General features: G+C 42.6%; 1 protein-coding gene across 1 annotated transcript; it reads left to right on the top strand.

Annotated features, from left to right (window-relative positions):
• Positions 1–1,260: 1,260 nt before the first annotated feature.
• LOC137786491 (keratin, type II cytoskeletal 3) lies at positions 1,261–15,019 on the top strand. The gene is made up of 23 exons (XM_068578398.1): positions 1,261–1,327; positions 2,617–2,664; positions 2,818–2,844; positions 3,253–3,312; positions 3,409–3,441; positions 3,750–3,824; positions 3,960–4,037; positions 4,142–4,171; positions 4,463–4,507; positions 6,345–7,394; positions 9,771–9,833; positions 9,935–9,982; positions 10,071–10,085; positions 10,935–10,988; positions 11,465–11,503; positions 11,616–11,675; positions 11,982–12,026; positions 12,432–12,473; positions 12,671–12,724; positions 13,344–13,418; positions 14,078–14,116; positions 14,611–14,667; positions 14,829–15,019. Exons 1-23 carry the CDS (start codon positions 1,261–1,263, stop codon positions 14,831–14,833), a joined length of 2,109 nt encoding a protein of 702 aa, XP_068434499.1. The 3' UTR covers positions 14,834–15,019.
• The last annotated feature ends 267 nt before the right edge of the window (positions 15,020–15,286 follow it).

Below are 15,286 nucleotides of genomic sequence, written 5' to 3'. Positions count from 1 at the left end.
GGATATTTACGCTAGAACATATTCTGTTTGCTGTCTCTCATTTGTTTATCCTTCTTGTTTATAGGAAGATTAATGTTTACTTTATTAACAAATCCCAAGAAAAATCGGGCTGTTGAACCGTCTGTGACGCAGGTGAGTTTGGTGAGTTCAACACATCTGTCTTAATTTGCCTGTCTCCATGTTCATTTAGCCGTTATTCCTCAAGTGTATTATTGATGGAGGACTTTTCCGTCATCGGCTTCTCAAGAAAATCAAAGTTAAAAGACAGTTTGCAGAATCAAACCATTAAATTATAGCCATTTTGATTAAATGTCATCCACTTCACGGGGCTTCACTAACTGGTCTGGGATCTGCTCTGCTGAGCCCCCCAGAGAGTGTGTGACACCCAGCAGAGTGTACCATCGGATCAACGGCACCGTGCAGGACTTATAGAACGTGCAGAACCAGCACGAGTGAGCTCATGAAGCAGCAGATGAAGCCACAACCCCAAACACAGAGGGACGAAGAAAACGTGTGTTTTTCCCCACGCCGACAGGAGGGTCAACTGTCCACTGACCTGATGACCTGATGCGGAGCCTCTCTCGAGTTAATTGTCATCGTCCAATCCTTTGCTCTGCTCTGCACTTATCTAAAAAGTTGCATGTGAGCATTTCCCTTGGAGCACGAGTTGCATTTCACCACACATATGATTCGTGTGTGTGGAAAATGCACCGTTAAATCCTCGACTTTGACTTTCCCGCCTCTTGTTAACAGGCTTTATACACACAGACCGACGCTTTGTAGAGGTTTGCTCTTTAGTGCCGTCTCAAAAAAATGTCCTCTCTTGCTTTTAGTCTTCTGATTCGATTTTCTAATTTTGAAAAGAAATGTCTCCTTCTCTACAGTTGTTATCATGCGCTAAAAGGTAGAAAGGTTTCCTGTGTGTGTGTGTGTGTGTGTGTGTGTGTGTGTGTGTGTGTGTGTGTGTGTGTGTGTGTCTGTGTGTGTGTGTGACTGTGTGCGTGCGTGTGTCTGTGTGTGTGTTTTCAGCTAATGGAAATGGGCCAAAATGGGCCTTTGGCTTTGCCCAATCTTGTGTGTGTGTGTGTGTGTGTGTGTGCAGAGGGCAGGACTGGGCAGTAGGAGGGTATCAAACAGAGTACCATATATAAGGCACCAGGAGTAGTGGTGCTTTAAGCTTCCAGCTCTCCGTTCATCTGTCCATCAGCTGCTCTTCTGCTCTCCTTCAGTGCTGCTCCGTGTTTCCTGCAGATCTCCATCATGCTGGTTCCAGCTCTGCTCCAGACATCGCTGCTTCTCTGGTTGGCTCAGCAAACTCTGCAAGGCGGTAAGAAAACTTCCAGGATTTCACAAGTAAAGACTGAACACTGGTGATGAACTAAAGAAAAAAAAACGCTTGATTAACAGTTTTCTTCAGTTATGAAATTATGACTTTAACATATTTGGGTATTCTCAGCATGTCGTGTTCTGTCTTAAAAGAAAATCCAATCCCTTCTTAATTCCACTTCCTAATGGCCTCTCGTGTTAATTGGGAAAAAATAATCACTAAAAATATGATCAAATGTATCTGATGACATTCATTGTGAATACGTTTCACCTTTGTGTGATATCCTGATCCACCTTTTGGTTGAGGAAGAGACAATCTTCAGGTTTAAAAAGATAATATTGCTACAAAGCTGAAAACTTTGTTCAAGTTAAACAAAAGTGACTTTTATCAAAAATGCAAAATATGGTCTTCTGCACAAACATCTAATATGTTTTGTTACATTTTCAATCATGTGATTAGTATTTATAGGTCCTGGCTGTCGTGGTGATAATAATGAATAACTTAAAAAGCAATGCGCTCTGGTGGATCTCCAGTGGTTCACTCTCACTCACTTGTTAAATATCTTGTCTGTGAGACGTTGTGGACGTTGGGGCTGCAGCATCAGTGAGTCGCTGCGGTTTACATGATCTAACTTCTTTGAGTCAAAGGATGCGATGAAACGGTGGCGTCAGATTTGACGACCAAACGTGAGAATAGCAGACCGACTCAGCAGTCGCTTCCAATTTGTCTCATCCTCCGTCTCCATCAATGGAGATCTGTTCCTCCCTCCTCGCCTGTGGGTTGCCAGGTCTGGTGACACAATATTCATGACACACTAGTGGCATCTATAATACTCAGTAGTTTGAAGTATTGTCATCATTATGCCTCTCATATTCGCCTTATTTGGCATAGAATTCAAGTAGTTCGTAAAGGCTTGAAAATCAATATTTAAAAAAAAATTACTGACACTCAATGTCCAACAATGTGAAGCCAGCAAATGAGAAGCTTTACTGAAGAGATTAATTATTTGCTTTATCTCCTGCATCAAAAGTCCATCATTGTAGGACGAAAATAATATAACTAGAAGTATGAAATGTATATTTTCACCACATATCATCATTTCCATACAGTGAATGCAGAATTAACATATTTGTACTAATCTGTGCATCGTGTCTGATTTCATGTTGTTTCTATTTAGTCATTTGATTTAAGGTTATTCAGAAAATGTGTCTTTTAGTCTACTGAATGGAAACACTTAAGATGAAAATCAAACCGCCACGATGTTAACATTTTTGTATTTTATTTTTTAGGAGTCAAACCTCAAAGTGTATCCTGGGGGAGAGTGCTGCCAGCTCGAGGTGTGTCTCACGTTTTCTTTTAAATGTTTTAATTGCTTTGCCATGGTAGGCCTCTCAATTACTCCTGGAAACAACAAGAAGACAACACACATTTTTCTTTAAATATTTGTGTCTTTCTCCTCTTTTCCTGTCTGTGTGTTGTTTTTTTCTCAGGTGTTGGCGTTGGAGTAAAACCTGGAGGTCAGTGGTTTACTTAGCATGTACTGTTACACCAAGTGGTTCACGAATGACTAAAGAACAAATATATTGAATTAGCCAAACACGTGATTAGAAACGTCACTCACTGATTTACAGGTTTTGTGTGTATTGTCATCTGTGCAAGTCTTCACATTTACAGATAGGCCAAGAAAACAAATAAAGAGCACAAGTCTACATGTAATATCCTTTGTAATGCGTTGACTTATTGAATGTACCACTGGTGTAGCGTGTTCTCCATCACATACAGATGCACCAGTGTAGGGAACATCTGTATGTTGTAGCATTTACAGATGTGAAATTAGTTATGTATTAGACATATTTAAAAGAATCTCCCGAGGGGTGCACTGTGTCATAAAATCACCGAGTGTTTCTTTTTGTGCTTGTTCTCAGTTGCCGGTGCCCTCGGAGCACTGGGGAGCCGATACGGCACCAAAGCGATGAAGACTGGAAGTATGTTCAACCTTCTGCACAAAGCATTGCCTTGTGTTGCTCTCACTTCAGAAGAGTTGCTGACGTTTGCATTGCTTCATTTCTTTTAAATCCTAGTTGGTCGTTATCCAGCGGCTCATCTTGGTGCGGGTAAGTCGACTCAAGACCACATAAATTCCCACAGGCATGCAGGACAAAACGTAGATGCACACCTTAAACATCTTCCAGAACACAGGATTACCAAAGCAGTAAAATAAAGCAGCATATAACGTGACCGTTACACCTTTTAATAGTGGGAGTGTTTTCTCTCCTTTCAGGTAAATTACCCAGTGAGAAAACCTCCCTCCAGTCCTGATGCAGAGAAACAATCTGTGTATCTAAAGTCTGACTGATGAGACTTTTTAGCAGACCGCTGCTGAACAACAATGTGAAATACGTGCTTTTGGTTGTTTCCACAGGAGGTTACAGAGCCCTCGGATTAGGAGGTCGAGGCGGCCTGAGGCAAGGTGGATATGGAGGCCAGGGATCTTATGGTACATCAATACAACCACTTATCAAGCTCTCACAGCCGACTTGCTTATCCTTATCCCCCTTGACTCCTGTGGCTGATTTCTGGTTGGCCCCATCTACATAACAAACCTTTTTAACACAACATCGTGTGATTGCAGGTGCCGCTTTGGGCACAGGAATGGCAATGGGGACTGGATTTACAAATGGACTGGGACTTGGCCATGGAGGGAGACGTGGTGAGACTGACACATCTAGAGTCAATGACGTTTTAATGGACTTGATAAACTATGAAGATCAAGTTTCTTTGTAAATAAAACTCTATGTTTTTGTGATTTTCCAGTTTATGGCGGTGGCCTCGGTACTCTACCAGGTACGTGATTATATGCTTCCACCGTTTGCTTACGTCCTTTGTCCGAACGAGAGCACACTCAGCGCATCTCTGTAAACCCTCTGCTTGTTTGTGTGAGAAGTCACTAAGTGGCCCTCTGTCATTGTCGCTGGATGTGATGTAAAGGGCATATTGCACCTTGGAAAATAAATGATCTGTCCTTGTAAAACAGGAGAAACAAAACCCAGGGCACTAGTGATGTAATCAGGGTGCTTGTCACAGTTACAGATTTGCTCCACGTCCTCTCAACTTGGCTTTTTGTTTTCTTGCCAGGATACGGGGCTTTGGCCGGCATGGGCTATCCTGGAGCCAGACCAGGTAAGTGATGAATCGGGCCTTACCTCAGAACCAATTACTTTGTCCATTCAGCTCGAATTTGTATGCTGGAGGCTACTTTCTTATGTTCCACACATCGCTCCTGCCACAAACACACACTTAAGCTGGCAGTTATGGATAAAAACAAGTTCACCGGATGGCACAGAAAACAATGTAATACCGAGATTATTTATGATCACATTTGAAGGTCGTTGAGTAGCTTTCTGTCATATTACATGTGTCCTGTTCCACTGAACCGAGGGCCTTTCATGTGCCAGTACAGACGAAGAAGATCTTTGCAAACAAGCTTCAAGACTGTAGACTTGTCTGGTCCACAGCTGAGGCCGTGCAGGTGCATGCTGGGAGCGCCGCCCATCCTAAAAGAGGGGTGAAATAAAACTAAAAAAGTATACATTTCAAAAACTTTTTTTTTGTCTTTTAATACTATTATTTGGAACGAATAACTACGTTTGCTATGAAATAGGCCTGACGCGTCACATAATGGCTAATAAGTACAGTTAACATCAGTGAGGCCTGCTCTCACCTTAAACTCATGAGGGACAGTTGAAAAGACGATACAGGTAAGAAATACGGTTGTTCTTTTCAGCGTGAATCTGCATAGCTTCATCTCCAAGACGTAAAACGAAGCAGTTTCTGTGTGAGTGCATGAACGAAACGATCAGTGGCCGAAATGGCGGCGATGCCGGGGGCTCCAGCTCAAAGTGGTGAGGGCCGCTTCTGGTCCGTCCACAGTGCTGGCCGGGGTGTCTCTGTAAGTTAGCATGTTGAGTGTAATCATTTACAGTCCTCCTGTCTGCTATCATTAGGAATTGGACGTGGGTATCCCACTGGACAGAAGGCTAAGGAGCAAAAACCTGGTAAAAAAAAACCTTTCCCACAGCCCCCGCGGTGTGTGTCAGTCTGTGTCTGTCTTTGTTCTGTCTCGTATTCGTCTGTAACCCCTGGTGTCTCGTGACTCACTGACGTCGAGTTCATGCTAACTTTGTGTTTGCATGAAGTCACATCTACCTCCTGTATCCATCATCAGCTCCTCTGTTTTGGTTTTGTGTGCACAGCAGGTCGGATGTTTGACTGTGTTCGTCTATCAGTGTTTCATCTGTGTTGCATGTTGCATGAGTTGCCCAGCTCCTATTACAACTGTTCAAAGTCTGAAAGTTGATGACTATCGAGTACTTAGTGCTCCAGTAGGTTATGCAAACTAAATAAAATTTGATTACAGATAGATTACAGTGATACTCTGATGTTGTGAAAGCTGCATTTTGCTAGAATCTTGCCTAGAATTGTGTTCACGTATCGATTATATAGGGACAAAACTAAATATTCAAATAAGCATGGGGCATGTCAGGTCACTGTGAGCCGGTAGATTTATTAAATATATTACGTTATGGTGGTCGCAGTAAGATGTTATTCATCAGTTGTCTCCGTCACACACTGATGAGTCCGGTGGCGTCTTCTTCTGGTTCTGTAACTCTGAGGTGTTTTTATGGCAGTTCAACAATTTGGGGCGGCAACATTTTGTTGTCATGTGTTGATGTCATCGCTCTGACTCAGTGAGAAGCGCTGTGATGTGTCCGATTATGGTGATGATTACGTCCTCTGACACTGGACTGATTTCAAGCCATAATGGATGTTGCCTTGTCTCCGTTTGGTGTCCCATTATATCCATTTGAGTACCAGTAATACTATGGATGATGTGTTAATTGCATTGAGACGCTCTTATACACACTCCACTGCAGTGTGTGCCTTTGACCCTCAAAGGAACACTGTTGTCTCTGCACAACCAAGACGTCGTGAATGCATGATGATATTTCTCTGCCAGGTGTGTCTGCAGCAGATTTGGGTGGACCTCAGATGGCCGATCTGGGCCAAGCTGTTGAAGATCTGAAGAGAGAAAAGAGCAAAGCACTCGGTCCCTCGTATGGAGACAGAACTCTTGGAGCTGGCATGCCCGACATGAGGAGAAGCGATATACCAACTGATCCCCGTTTGCAGGAAGAGTACGGCTTTCGACCTGCTTCGCTGCCGCATGGAAGAGATATCAAAAGCCTTCATCGATTGGTCAAGTCATCAAGTCTGGGACCCATGACAGCTCTTGATAAACAGAGTAAAGGTCCTAGTCTGGCTGTTTCACAAGCACAAAGAGGAGAACGTTATGAGCCAACCGTGTTAGAAAGAAGGGGTGTGAGACAGCAGCTGCCTCAAGTCAAAGACAAAACCAGAAGTCAGGGTTCCTCTCAGGTCCAGAGTGCAAGAGACTATGATTCATCTACCCAACAAAATCAGCGATCCCCGAACTGTGGATCCACTCGTGATTTGTCCGATGTGTTGGGGATCAATCACCAGGAGCATCTGGGTTCAGAAGCCCAGAGGAGTCAAGGTTTAGTGCTTCAGCCTCGCGTTGGCACGGACGGCAAACACCTTGGAATTTTAACTCCGCAAGCCCACGGAGAGAGATCCTATCAACTGCCTCTTTCTCAAGCTCAAGATGGCGGAAGCAATTTATTCTCTGTCCCTCAAGGTCAGGGAACCAGAAGCTATGCATCTGCTGTGGCAGAAGGCCAGCGTGTGAAAGAGCTCGGACTTGTGGCGAAAGAGAAAAGTGGGCCGCGAATCCGTGGGACTGTTTCTGTGGAGCGCGGTGCCGGTTCTGTAAATGTTCACGCACAAGGAGGCGGGAGCTACGGACCAGTGATCCCAGGTGCAAGTGAAACCCAAAGTTTAGGCATCGCCTCAGTAGAAAGGCATGAAGCGAAAACCTTTACTGCTGATGGTCAGAAGGTCAAACACCTTTCCCATGCTGAACATGATGTCTCGGAGTCAAAAGCTCTCAGTATCCCAGGACAGACTGGGAGGAATGACCAGGCAACAAGTAAGAGCAAAGCTTTGTCTTTATACATCACCACAATGTCGTTTTGTGCATTCTTGAGATCTACACTTTCCTCCTCAAAAAATCCTATCCAAAAGTTATCCAAATCCTTACTTACAAATGTCACATAGTTATTGTACATCTTTGTTTCCCCACCTCTGTTTTAAATTCCTTCTTAATTCAATAAGTGACACAATCGTTTCAGGTTCCTGTTTGGAAAGTCTCCATCGTTTCTAAAGTGTTGGCCGTGTTGTTCCTATGCTTTTCCTCTCGTGTTCATCAGGACGCTGGAGGCAGTATCTGCTTCCTTGTTGTCTTGTTTTGTTCTAATCCTTCAGCTTATTGCTGCCTTGAGGTCCGTTTGCACAACTCTTTGTGTTTCATTTGTGCCGGTTAAAGCCGTGATTAGAGTGTAGTTTTTTCTTCTTCTGCGCCACGCTAAACATCTGCTCCTTTCCACCTGGGGTTACAAGACAAAACATGTATCTTACTTATACAAGAACAAAAGAGCACAAATGTGCTTCTTCAATCTTTTAAATAACACATGTATGTACTACAAGCCTCCAGGTTATCCTCATAAATTAGATGTTTTTCTCATCTCCAGGGCTTTCTCCAAATAACTAGTTAATCTAAAAGTGTCGTACGTGAACAGCAATCTCTACATAATCCATATTCACAAAAGCAATAACAAAGCATTGTGCAGCGCTCATTATACTGGACAATAGAAAACACACAGGAACTTATTGTTCGTTTGATTCAACCAACAAATGAGCTTTTCTAGTCCCAGAGTGACAAACTGTAGTTTCTACAGGAAGTGAAAAATACAACAACATATAAATAGTACAGAGCCTAAACTATTGCCATCACCCTGGTGCAGGGTTGTTGTTGCAATTACCACTTATGAGACTTTCAGCCCTGTGTGTGTGTGTGTGTGTGTGTGTGTGTGTGTGTGTGTGTGTGTGTGTGTGTGTGTGTGTGTGTGTGTGTACAATGTATGGATCTTTGTCTGCATTTGGAAGAGTTTATTAGATAAACAAATAACCGTGTCTGAGCCAGAATTGAGTACTCATGCTGCTTCCTGATGGTTGAAATTATTGAATATTTCTGTTTTTGGTCCCTGTGTCAGGGCCCAGGTGGTTCAGGGCCTTCAGCTGCTAGAAGCGACGCTCGGCCTCTCTTTGTCTTTCAAGAAATGTCTCTCTTCCACCTGACGAAACAATCTGATGAAGTTGAGCCTCACTGCTTTCAAGAAAAGGAAAACAGGGAACTTTTTATTTTTTTGTTGCAACATTTGAATGCCTCTTGGTAGCAGAATGGGCGTGGCTTTTGATGAAGTAGTGCTCGTTTGTTTATGTGATCTTTGTTTGCATATCGGACTTAGTCCCGTCTGGGAGCCGTGCAGCTCACCGAGCATATTTACATCCTTTAATATCTGCTACTATGCCATGTGGTTATTTTGACATTACGTATAAGATAGTTTCATGCGTGAGCCACACAATTGAACACGTCCTCATTTCAGTTTATAGTCACAGAGCCGAACATGGCGGAAGATTTCCATGTATTTGTTTGTGCAGGCTTTTGGGATATTCATTCACGAATACATTAGGCTGTGCATTCAAAGGCTCCTTTCAGTTGATGATCCCTTAATCTCTAATGGAGTGGTCAGGACAAAGAGGTTTAGATTAGAGCTCTTAAAGCCAAATCACACTATGTATTTTATGACGGCTGGTGCATGCCACGCTGTATCTACAGGTACAATATGTACATCAGTTTGTCCTTGATTCAATGGTTGTTTTTGTTTCTAGAAAGTTGTTTCATTGTAGTTCTCTGTTTGGCCGTAAGCAATAGTGAGACCTAATACAATGGCATTGTGTCTTATTGTGTATCTTTCTCTTCTTATTTTTAGTTTTATAAGACTGTTTAGGACAGACTGTACAAAAGGATTCACAGGAAGATGAGGCGGGAAAGAGGGAAATGTAAAACAAAGATGAAAATAACAAGGAGAAATGTATGTTTTGTTCCTCAGACGTTACAAAGACATCCTGAAAGAAGCATTAGCATCTGGTGTTGTGGTTTTTGGGATGCAGTCCAGCAAAGTGTCCAGTGGAGAGTATGCAAAAAACCATCCAACCACGACAAACATGTTGAGATCTATTGTGTCTGTTTTGTTTTGTTTGTTCCTCTGTCAGCTGCACATTGAAAACAGCAGCTTCTGTATCTTCTGTATATGGAAACAAGTGAATGAGGCGATGCATTATCTTCTGGTTTTATCATGTGTTTCAAACCAAAAGCAGTGGTCAAAAGTGATGAAAATCAGGGCTCATGTTCCTCCAGCCCACTAGGATCATGTTGCTGAGCTTGTGTTGACTTCTTCCACAGGTTATATTGGAGGACCAGGAAACTATCTGGGAGGAAACCTGGGGGCCGGGGGCTACGGACCAGGTAATGTTGGCTACTGACGCATCACACAGGAAACAGTTCAGCTGATAAAGATGATGGCGTTGCTCTACCTGTGATAAAGGTTTCTCATGCGCTGCCTACAGGTTTAGGACAGGGAGCATATCTGGGTGGTGCAGCTGGGAAACTCGGAGGTAAACGTTCATTTATTTGTCTTTTCTCTTTGCTCACATGTTTTTTTCCCTTTTAAACTAACTCGTAACTCTCTCTCTCTCTTCTCAGCTGCTCTTGGACATGGTGAGTATCCTATTAGTGTTGCAGGGAAGAACTACCTGTCTCCTCTACGTGGCCCAGCACTCATTTGTTTATTAAGAGCCTCCTCCACAAACCTAATGACCTGACGCAATTGTTTGGGTTTGAAAACAAAAGAATCTGAATTTTTCTCCACATTACATTTCAGCTGACGCTTTCAGCCAAAGCTTTTTCATACACCGTAGACACAGCAACGGGGACGCAACTCCTCCTGCATTTTGATTGTCAGAATCTGAATCGGGCCGAGGATGCACAGTCGACCGTGTCATCCAGCTTTTACTGCTACTTTGCCTTGTAAAGCGATCGTTTGCTTATGAGACTTCCAAGACATTTAATTAGCTGGGTTTGAGTCCATCTTCACCTTTCTTTAAAGGTCAGAAGACACGTCGCTTCAGTGTCTTCGTTTCCTTTATGGTGAATAATTGATACCGCTTTAAAAAAAAAAAAAAACAAATCAAAGGATCACTCACAAACTATTTCAGCCATCTTCGTATTGTCTTTCTGTGGATGTCTTTTCCTCTTCTTTTGTATGCGTAGAAGTCAATATGTTTCTTTCCACGTTAAATATTGATGTGAAGACAATGGAGGAGAAGCGCTGCTCGGTCTTGGTGGTAATTACATTCAGGTGCTCTTTGGATCATTCAGGTGGACTGTGCTTCTTGTGAAGGGCTCATCACATTGCTGGAAAATGGCCTTCAAATAATAATTCATGGCGCACTTTTTGTGCAAAATGAAAATGACTTCATGGCCAGATATTAAATATATTTGAAACAAATGCAGAAGTAGTGAGAGTGTGTGTCCCAAGCAACTTGTTCTGAATGTGTGCCGTCACAGGCTATGGCGAGGGAGCAACAGGATACCTGGGTGCCATGGCGGGCAACGGCTACGGTAAGTGACGACTCTTCAGACCACGCAGAGGAATTCAAATGCTACCAAGATGTGTGCTGTGCACGTACGGAAGGCAACACCGAAGACATTTTGAATACAGAAAAACCAAACCGTAGACTTGAAAAGGAAATTGTCCGCATGCGATGACTGAAGAAGAGGATCACTCTTCATTCTGTTTGGTGTCAGAGGGAATCTGCATCAAAGCCGTGACTGACACTGATGCTATTCGGTTCAGACCGGCTCATCGTTTGTGTCGAGTGACTTTCTTTGTTCTTTCTCTGAGATGTTGGTGCAAAAGCTTTGTGTACAGGTATTGCACACGCATGCAACAGACTCTTTTGAAGCTGTCCTCACCATTTTGGGTCTGACTACAGTCAAGAAATGTCAAATACACTTGAACATATTTTCTTTAAAATCCTTTTGAAATAAAAGCTGACATCCTTTCTAATGTTTTAACATATAGTTCCTTCTCCCAGCAGGTTATGGGAATGGTTACGGCGATGGCCACGGGGCTGGTGAGTGTCAATTCGAGGAAAAAGATGTGCAATGAAGGAGGACTCAGTCTACTTAAAGGGGCATCAGATTCAATGAGATTCAATCATCATGCTAATTAGAGCTATGTTTCAGGACTTGGTTACTCTTCAGAGTTAGCTGACGGTGCTGAGAACAAATCAGGGAAGCGTGAAGGTAACAATTTTGCGGAGTCATAACCTGCTCAAACCCGTCAGCGGTGATGGCACTAACCCGTAGATGCTTCAATTTTATAGCTGAATAAAATAAGAGGCCGTCAAGGACACACACGTCCGGTGTTATCCACTGGGTGTAGCTATTGTCTCTTATTTATAGAAGCTGACCAGTTTAATCTGGTGGTTTCTGACTTCCTGCTCATGTAGATGCTTTTCACACTATTTCATTCCAAAGGGCGAATCAGTTCATAGGTCAACAGTGACTCACCTGCATGTTTTTTTAAACATATTTTTCTGATTTTTCTAGCCCTCGGCACAGGAGGCTACGCTGGACAAGGACAGGGAGCATATGGTGAGATTTAATAATAATAAGATTACGCTCCATGTGCCGCCGGCTGCCAAACTCTGTTACAAATACAAACACATTTAAATACTAGAAGTGTGAATGACTCCCAAGAAGACGATGATCCAAATCATAACATTTAAACTCAAACTGGTGGGAAACATTTCCAGCTTGTAAAAGCTGCAGTTTTAAATGTCTTCATCGTCATGTGTTAGTTGATTATATAATACACAGCAAAAGAGTTTCAATCAGAAAACAAATGCAACAATAAATGATAACATTTCACACAAATTACTTTTTGAGAAATAGTTGTATGAAGCTGGAGGGAAATAACCTCCTAGAGCTGACCAACAAGTATGTATGAATATATGATCTGTGTTGTTTGTCACTGAAGCCCCTCTTGTCTTCTCTCAGGAGCACTTGGTGCAGGACACGACTCAACTGGTGGCAAATATGGTGAGCAATGCTGACAAGATGGCCTCATCCTTCTGTCACAGTATTAGTCAGGCTTCTGTCGATGTGGCTTTCCATGCATGAGTCAGATTTAAACTGGTGGACAGCACAGAGCTGGTGTGCAGAGCATGTGCAGGGGAAAAGGGGAAAAGAGAGAAGGGACATGAATCAAGTTGGCCCATCTGATTTCTTCCTTGCAGGAGGAGCTCAGGTTCCTTATGGTAACGCTCCAGTGATTCCTGCTGGACTGGAGGGTAAGAGCTGCATGTGGCAGCAACTTCAATTCAGCCTGTGCTAAGCCCCGCCCCCCTGTGAATCTCTCTATGACACAATGTTTCACCATGACTCGTCTTAAATCCACAAAACCAGCCTGAAGATGAAAAAAAAAATCAACTGCAACTGTCATCTAAAATAGAAGATGGAATAATTTGATATTTGGGGAATTACAGCAGTACATAATATTCCATGTAAAACAGCAAATTGTCTTATTTTTTTACACTTTGGTTTTTGTACGGAGGTATAACATGTTAATGAGTGAGCTTCAGAAGAGGAGGCTGGAAGGATTTTTTTTACCTTTACTTGGGCCTCGCTAAACTAAGCTAAGCTAAGCTAACTTACTGCCGACACAAAATGACCACACAGATGTGTAGCTCTCTGCAAGAATGCAAACAGAACACTTAAGACTTTAACGTACAACAATGGACTCCTTTTTCTTGCCTGTTGTTGTCTATATCAGAATGTTGATGTTTATTGTTTATTTGGAGCTGAAATTGTGTCCCTCATTAAAACAACGGCCTCGCTTTGTCACACTAAAATGTTGCACCAAACACTTCCTGGCTGCCAGAACATGTAACGTAATTGTCGCCCCCTCAGGTGATGGTGGCTACCCATATCCTGCTCAGCAGCTCAACCTCGGCGCTGAAGGCGCCAAAACCGCCAACAAATATGGTGAGAATGAGCGAGTGCATGTGCGTGAGAGCGATAAAGTGTGAAAAAAACGTTTGATGGAAACATTACAGTTTGGCTGTTTCTCTAAAGCAGCAGGGTGTGATAATCTCACTGAGGTTGCAACAAGAGAATAGAGAAAACATAACAATGCTAGTTGATGGAATAAGCAAGTGTTCCCCGTGAGACAGACAGCAGATGTGTCTTATGATCTGAGATTAGCTTTGAGGCTGTGCTGTGTGCATGTCTCTGCTTACAATACTTCTTTTTGTCATGACGCCTGGGATGGAAGTCGATTCATCTCCATATTTTGTGTTGTTTCAGGGGCTGTAGCAGGATATGGAGCTCAGCAAACAGGTACATCTTCATGCATTCTCTCACCTAAATAAACTCACACACACCTTTTCACACTATGCACATCACCCTATGTATCTTTTGTCACACCAGCACACACTCCACAGAGGTGGCTGCATGAGAATGACAGTAATCATTAGTATTTTTAGGACTGGTTTGTCTTGAATTATTAAGATTTTAATTTTTAAGTACACCCTTTATCTGTGCACATTACCTCCAGCTACCTGGGGAATCAGGAAAAGTGACGAAAATCATGAATGGATTCTGTCGCTTGTGAAAATGTAACTCCTTTGCTTGTGTTTGCTCAGGTTACGGCGCTCAGCTAGGAGCAACTCACGATGCCTTGGGTAAGCAAGAAACCCACAGACGTCCTCATTTATGATCCACTTCCACTCACTTTGCTGTTCAGGGTGACCTCATTATTCATGTCTTCTTGCATAATATTAGAGTGGCAGCACAGAGTGAGCTGCACATTTCTGTCATATCTCATTATTTTGCAGTTTTGCACGTGTCGAAATGTTGCCGAGCAACTGTTCAAACGTACATTTTTACCCTGAGTAAACGAGTTACAGCTATTTTTGGAAAATGAACTTAATTATTTTGGACATGCAATGAACATTTCACCTAAAATTGCTTTCACGCCAAAAGTACATCTACATGCATTAGGGATTATTTTACATTTAAGCAATATGGGGCGTGCAAAGTGAACTCGCTGACTCCTCGAATAAAGTCCAAAGTCGTTGTTGCGAGGTGTATCCGAGCTGTTAAACCTCTTTTTCTTGCTGCTGCAGTTTTCTTCTGAGCACATTTCTAACACTGATCTGGGTTGATTCTTTCACAGGAGAGCCAGCTGGCAAGTATGCCGACGTGAACGGTGCCCCGAGAAAGGGATACAAAGGTGAGAATGAAGGAAGGTGGACAATTGATGCATGAAGGTCCAAGTTAAAGCTTCATGAAGCTATTAAAGCTTTCATCAAGGTGTGCAATTCTGTGATTTATTGCCCCTGCCCTCTTGCGTTTGTCATCAACCAATCACATGTGTCCTCTGTCTTTTACCAGGCTAATTCAAATGAGCTGGACGTCTTCGAGTGGATTATTTCCATAGTGTGTTCAGTGTAATGTGTGTTGTTAAAGCTTTTTGTGTTTTTCAATCCTGTTGTGTTGTCTGTTTTGTCTTTGTTCTCTTAACCTCCATGTTTTTGTTTTTTTTCTGTAAGTGGACTTTTGTCTTGTTGGTGCCCCACCAGTCAAATTGGTGGTGATTGATGAACATAAATGTTTGTAAAGTGCAAGAAATTTGCCTTAATGTTTTACAAAATAAATATTAAAATACTTACTGGTTTAATCCAATAAACAATGTGTCAAATGATGCTGAGTGGAAGCTTCTGAGTAAAAACATGCACACATTGTTCTCTGTAATAGCATCAGTGAAACCTCATCTGTGAACAGGAAGTTTTGCCACTTCCGTTCTCTGGTCCGCCTGAAGACTCACAGCACAAACACTCAGATCAAAACCA

Source organism: Clinocottus analis, unplaced genomic scaffold, assembly GCF_023055335.1.
Source record: "Clinocottus analis isolate CAN_PGR_092001 unplaced genomic scaffold, fCliAna1.0.p SCAF_16, whole genome shotgun sequence".
NCBI lineage: Eukaryota > Metazoa > Chordata > Actinopteri > Perciformes > Cottidae > Clinocottus > Clinocottus analis.
The sequence above is the reverse complement of the archived record's forward strand: the minus strand, read 5'-3'. Positions and strand labels throughout refer to the sequence as shown.

What these genes read in the sequence shown, in the direction of transcription:
- LOC137786491 (XM_068578398.1), top strand. Translation starts at nt 1,261, where the DNA reads ATGCTGGTTCCAGCTCTGCTCCAGACATCGCTGCTTCTCTGGTTGGCT. An exon ending in GAGGAATGACCAGGCAACAA is followed by an intron (nt 7,395 to 9,770) that starts GTAAGAGCAAAG and finishes CTTCTTCCACAG; the next exon opens with GTTATATTGGAGGACCAGGA. An exon ending in CATGGCGGGCAACGGCTACG is followed by an intron (nt 10,989 to 11,464) that starts GTAAGTGACGAC and finishes TCCTTCTCCCAG; the next exon opens with CAGGTTATGGGAATGGTTAC.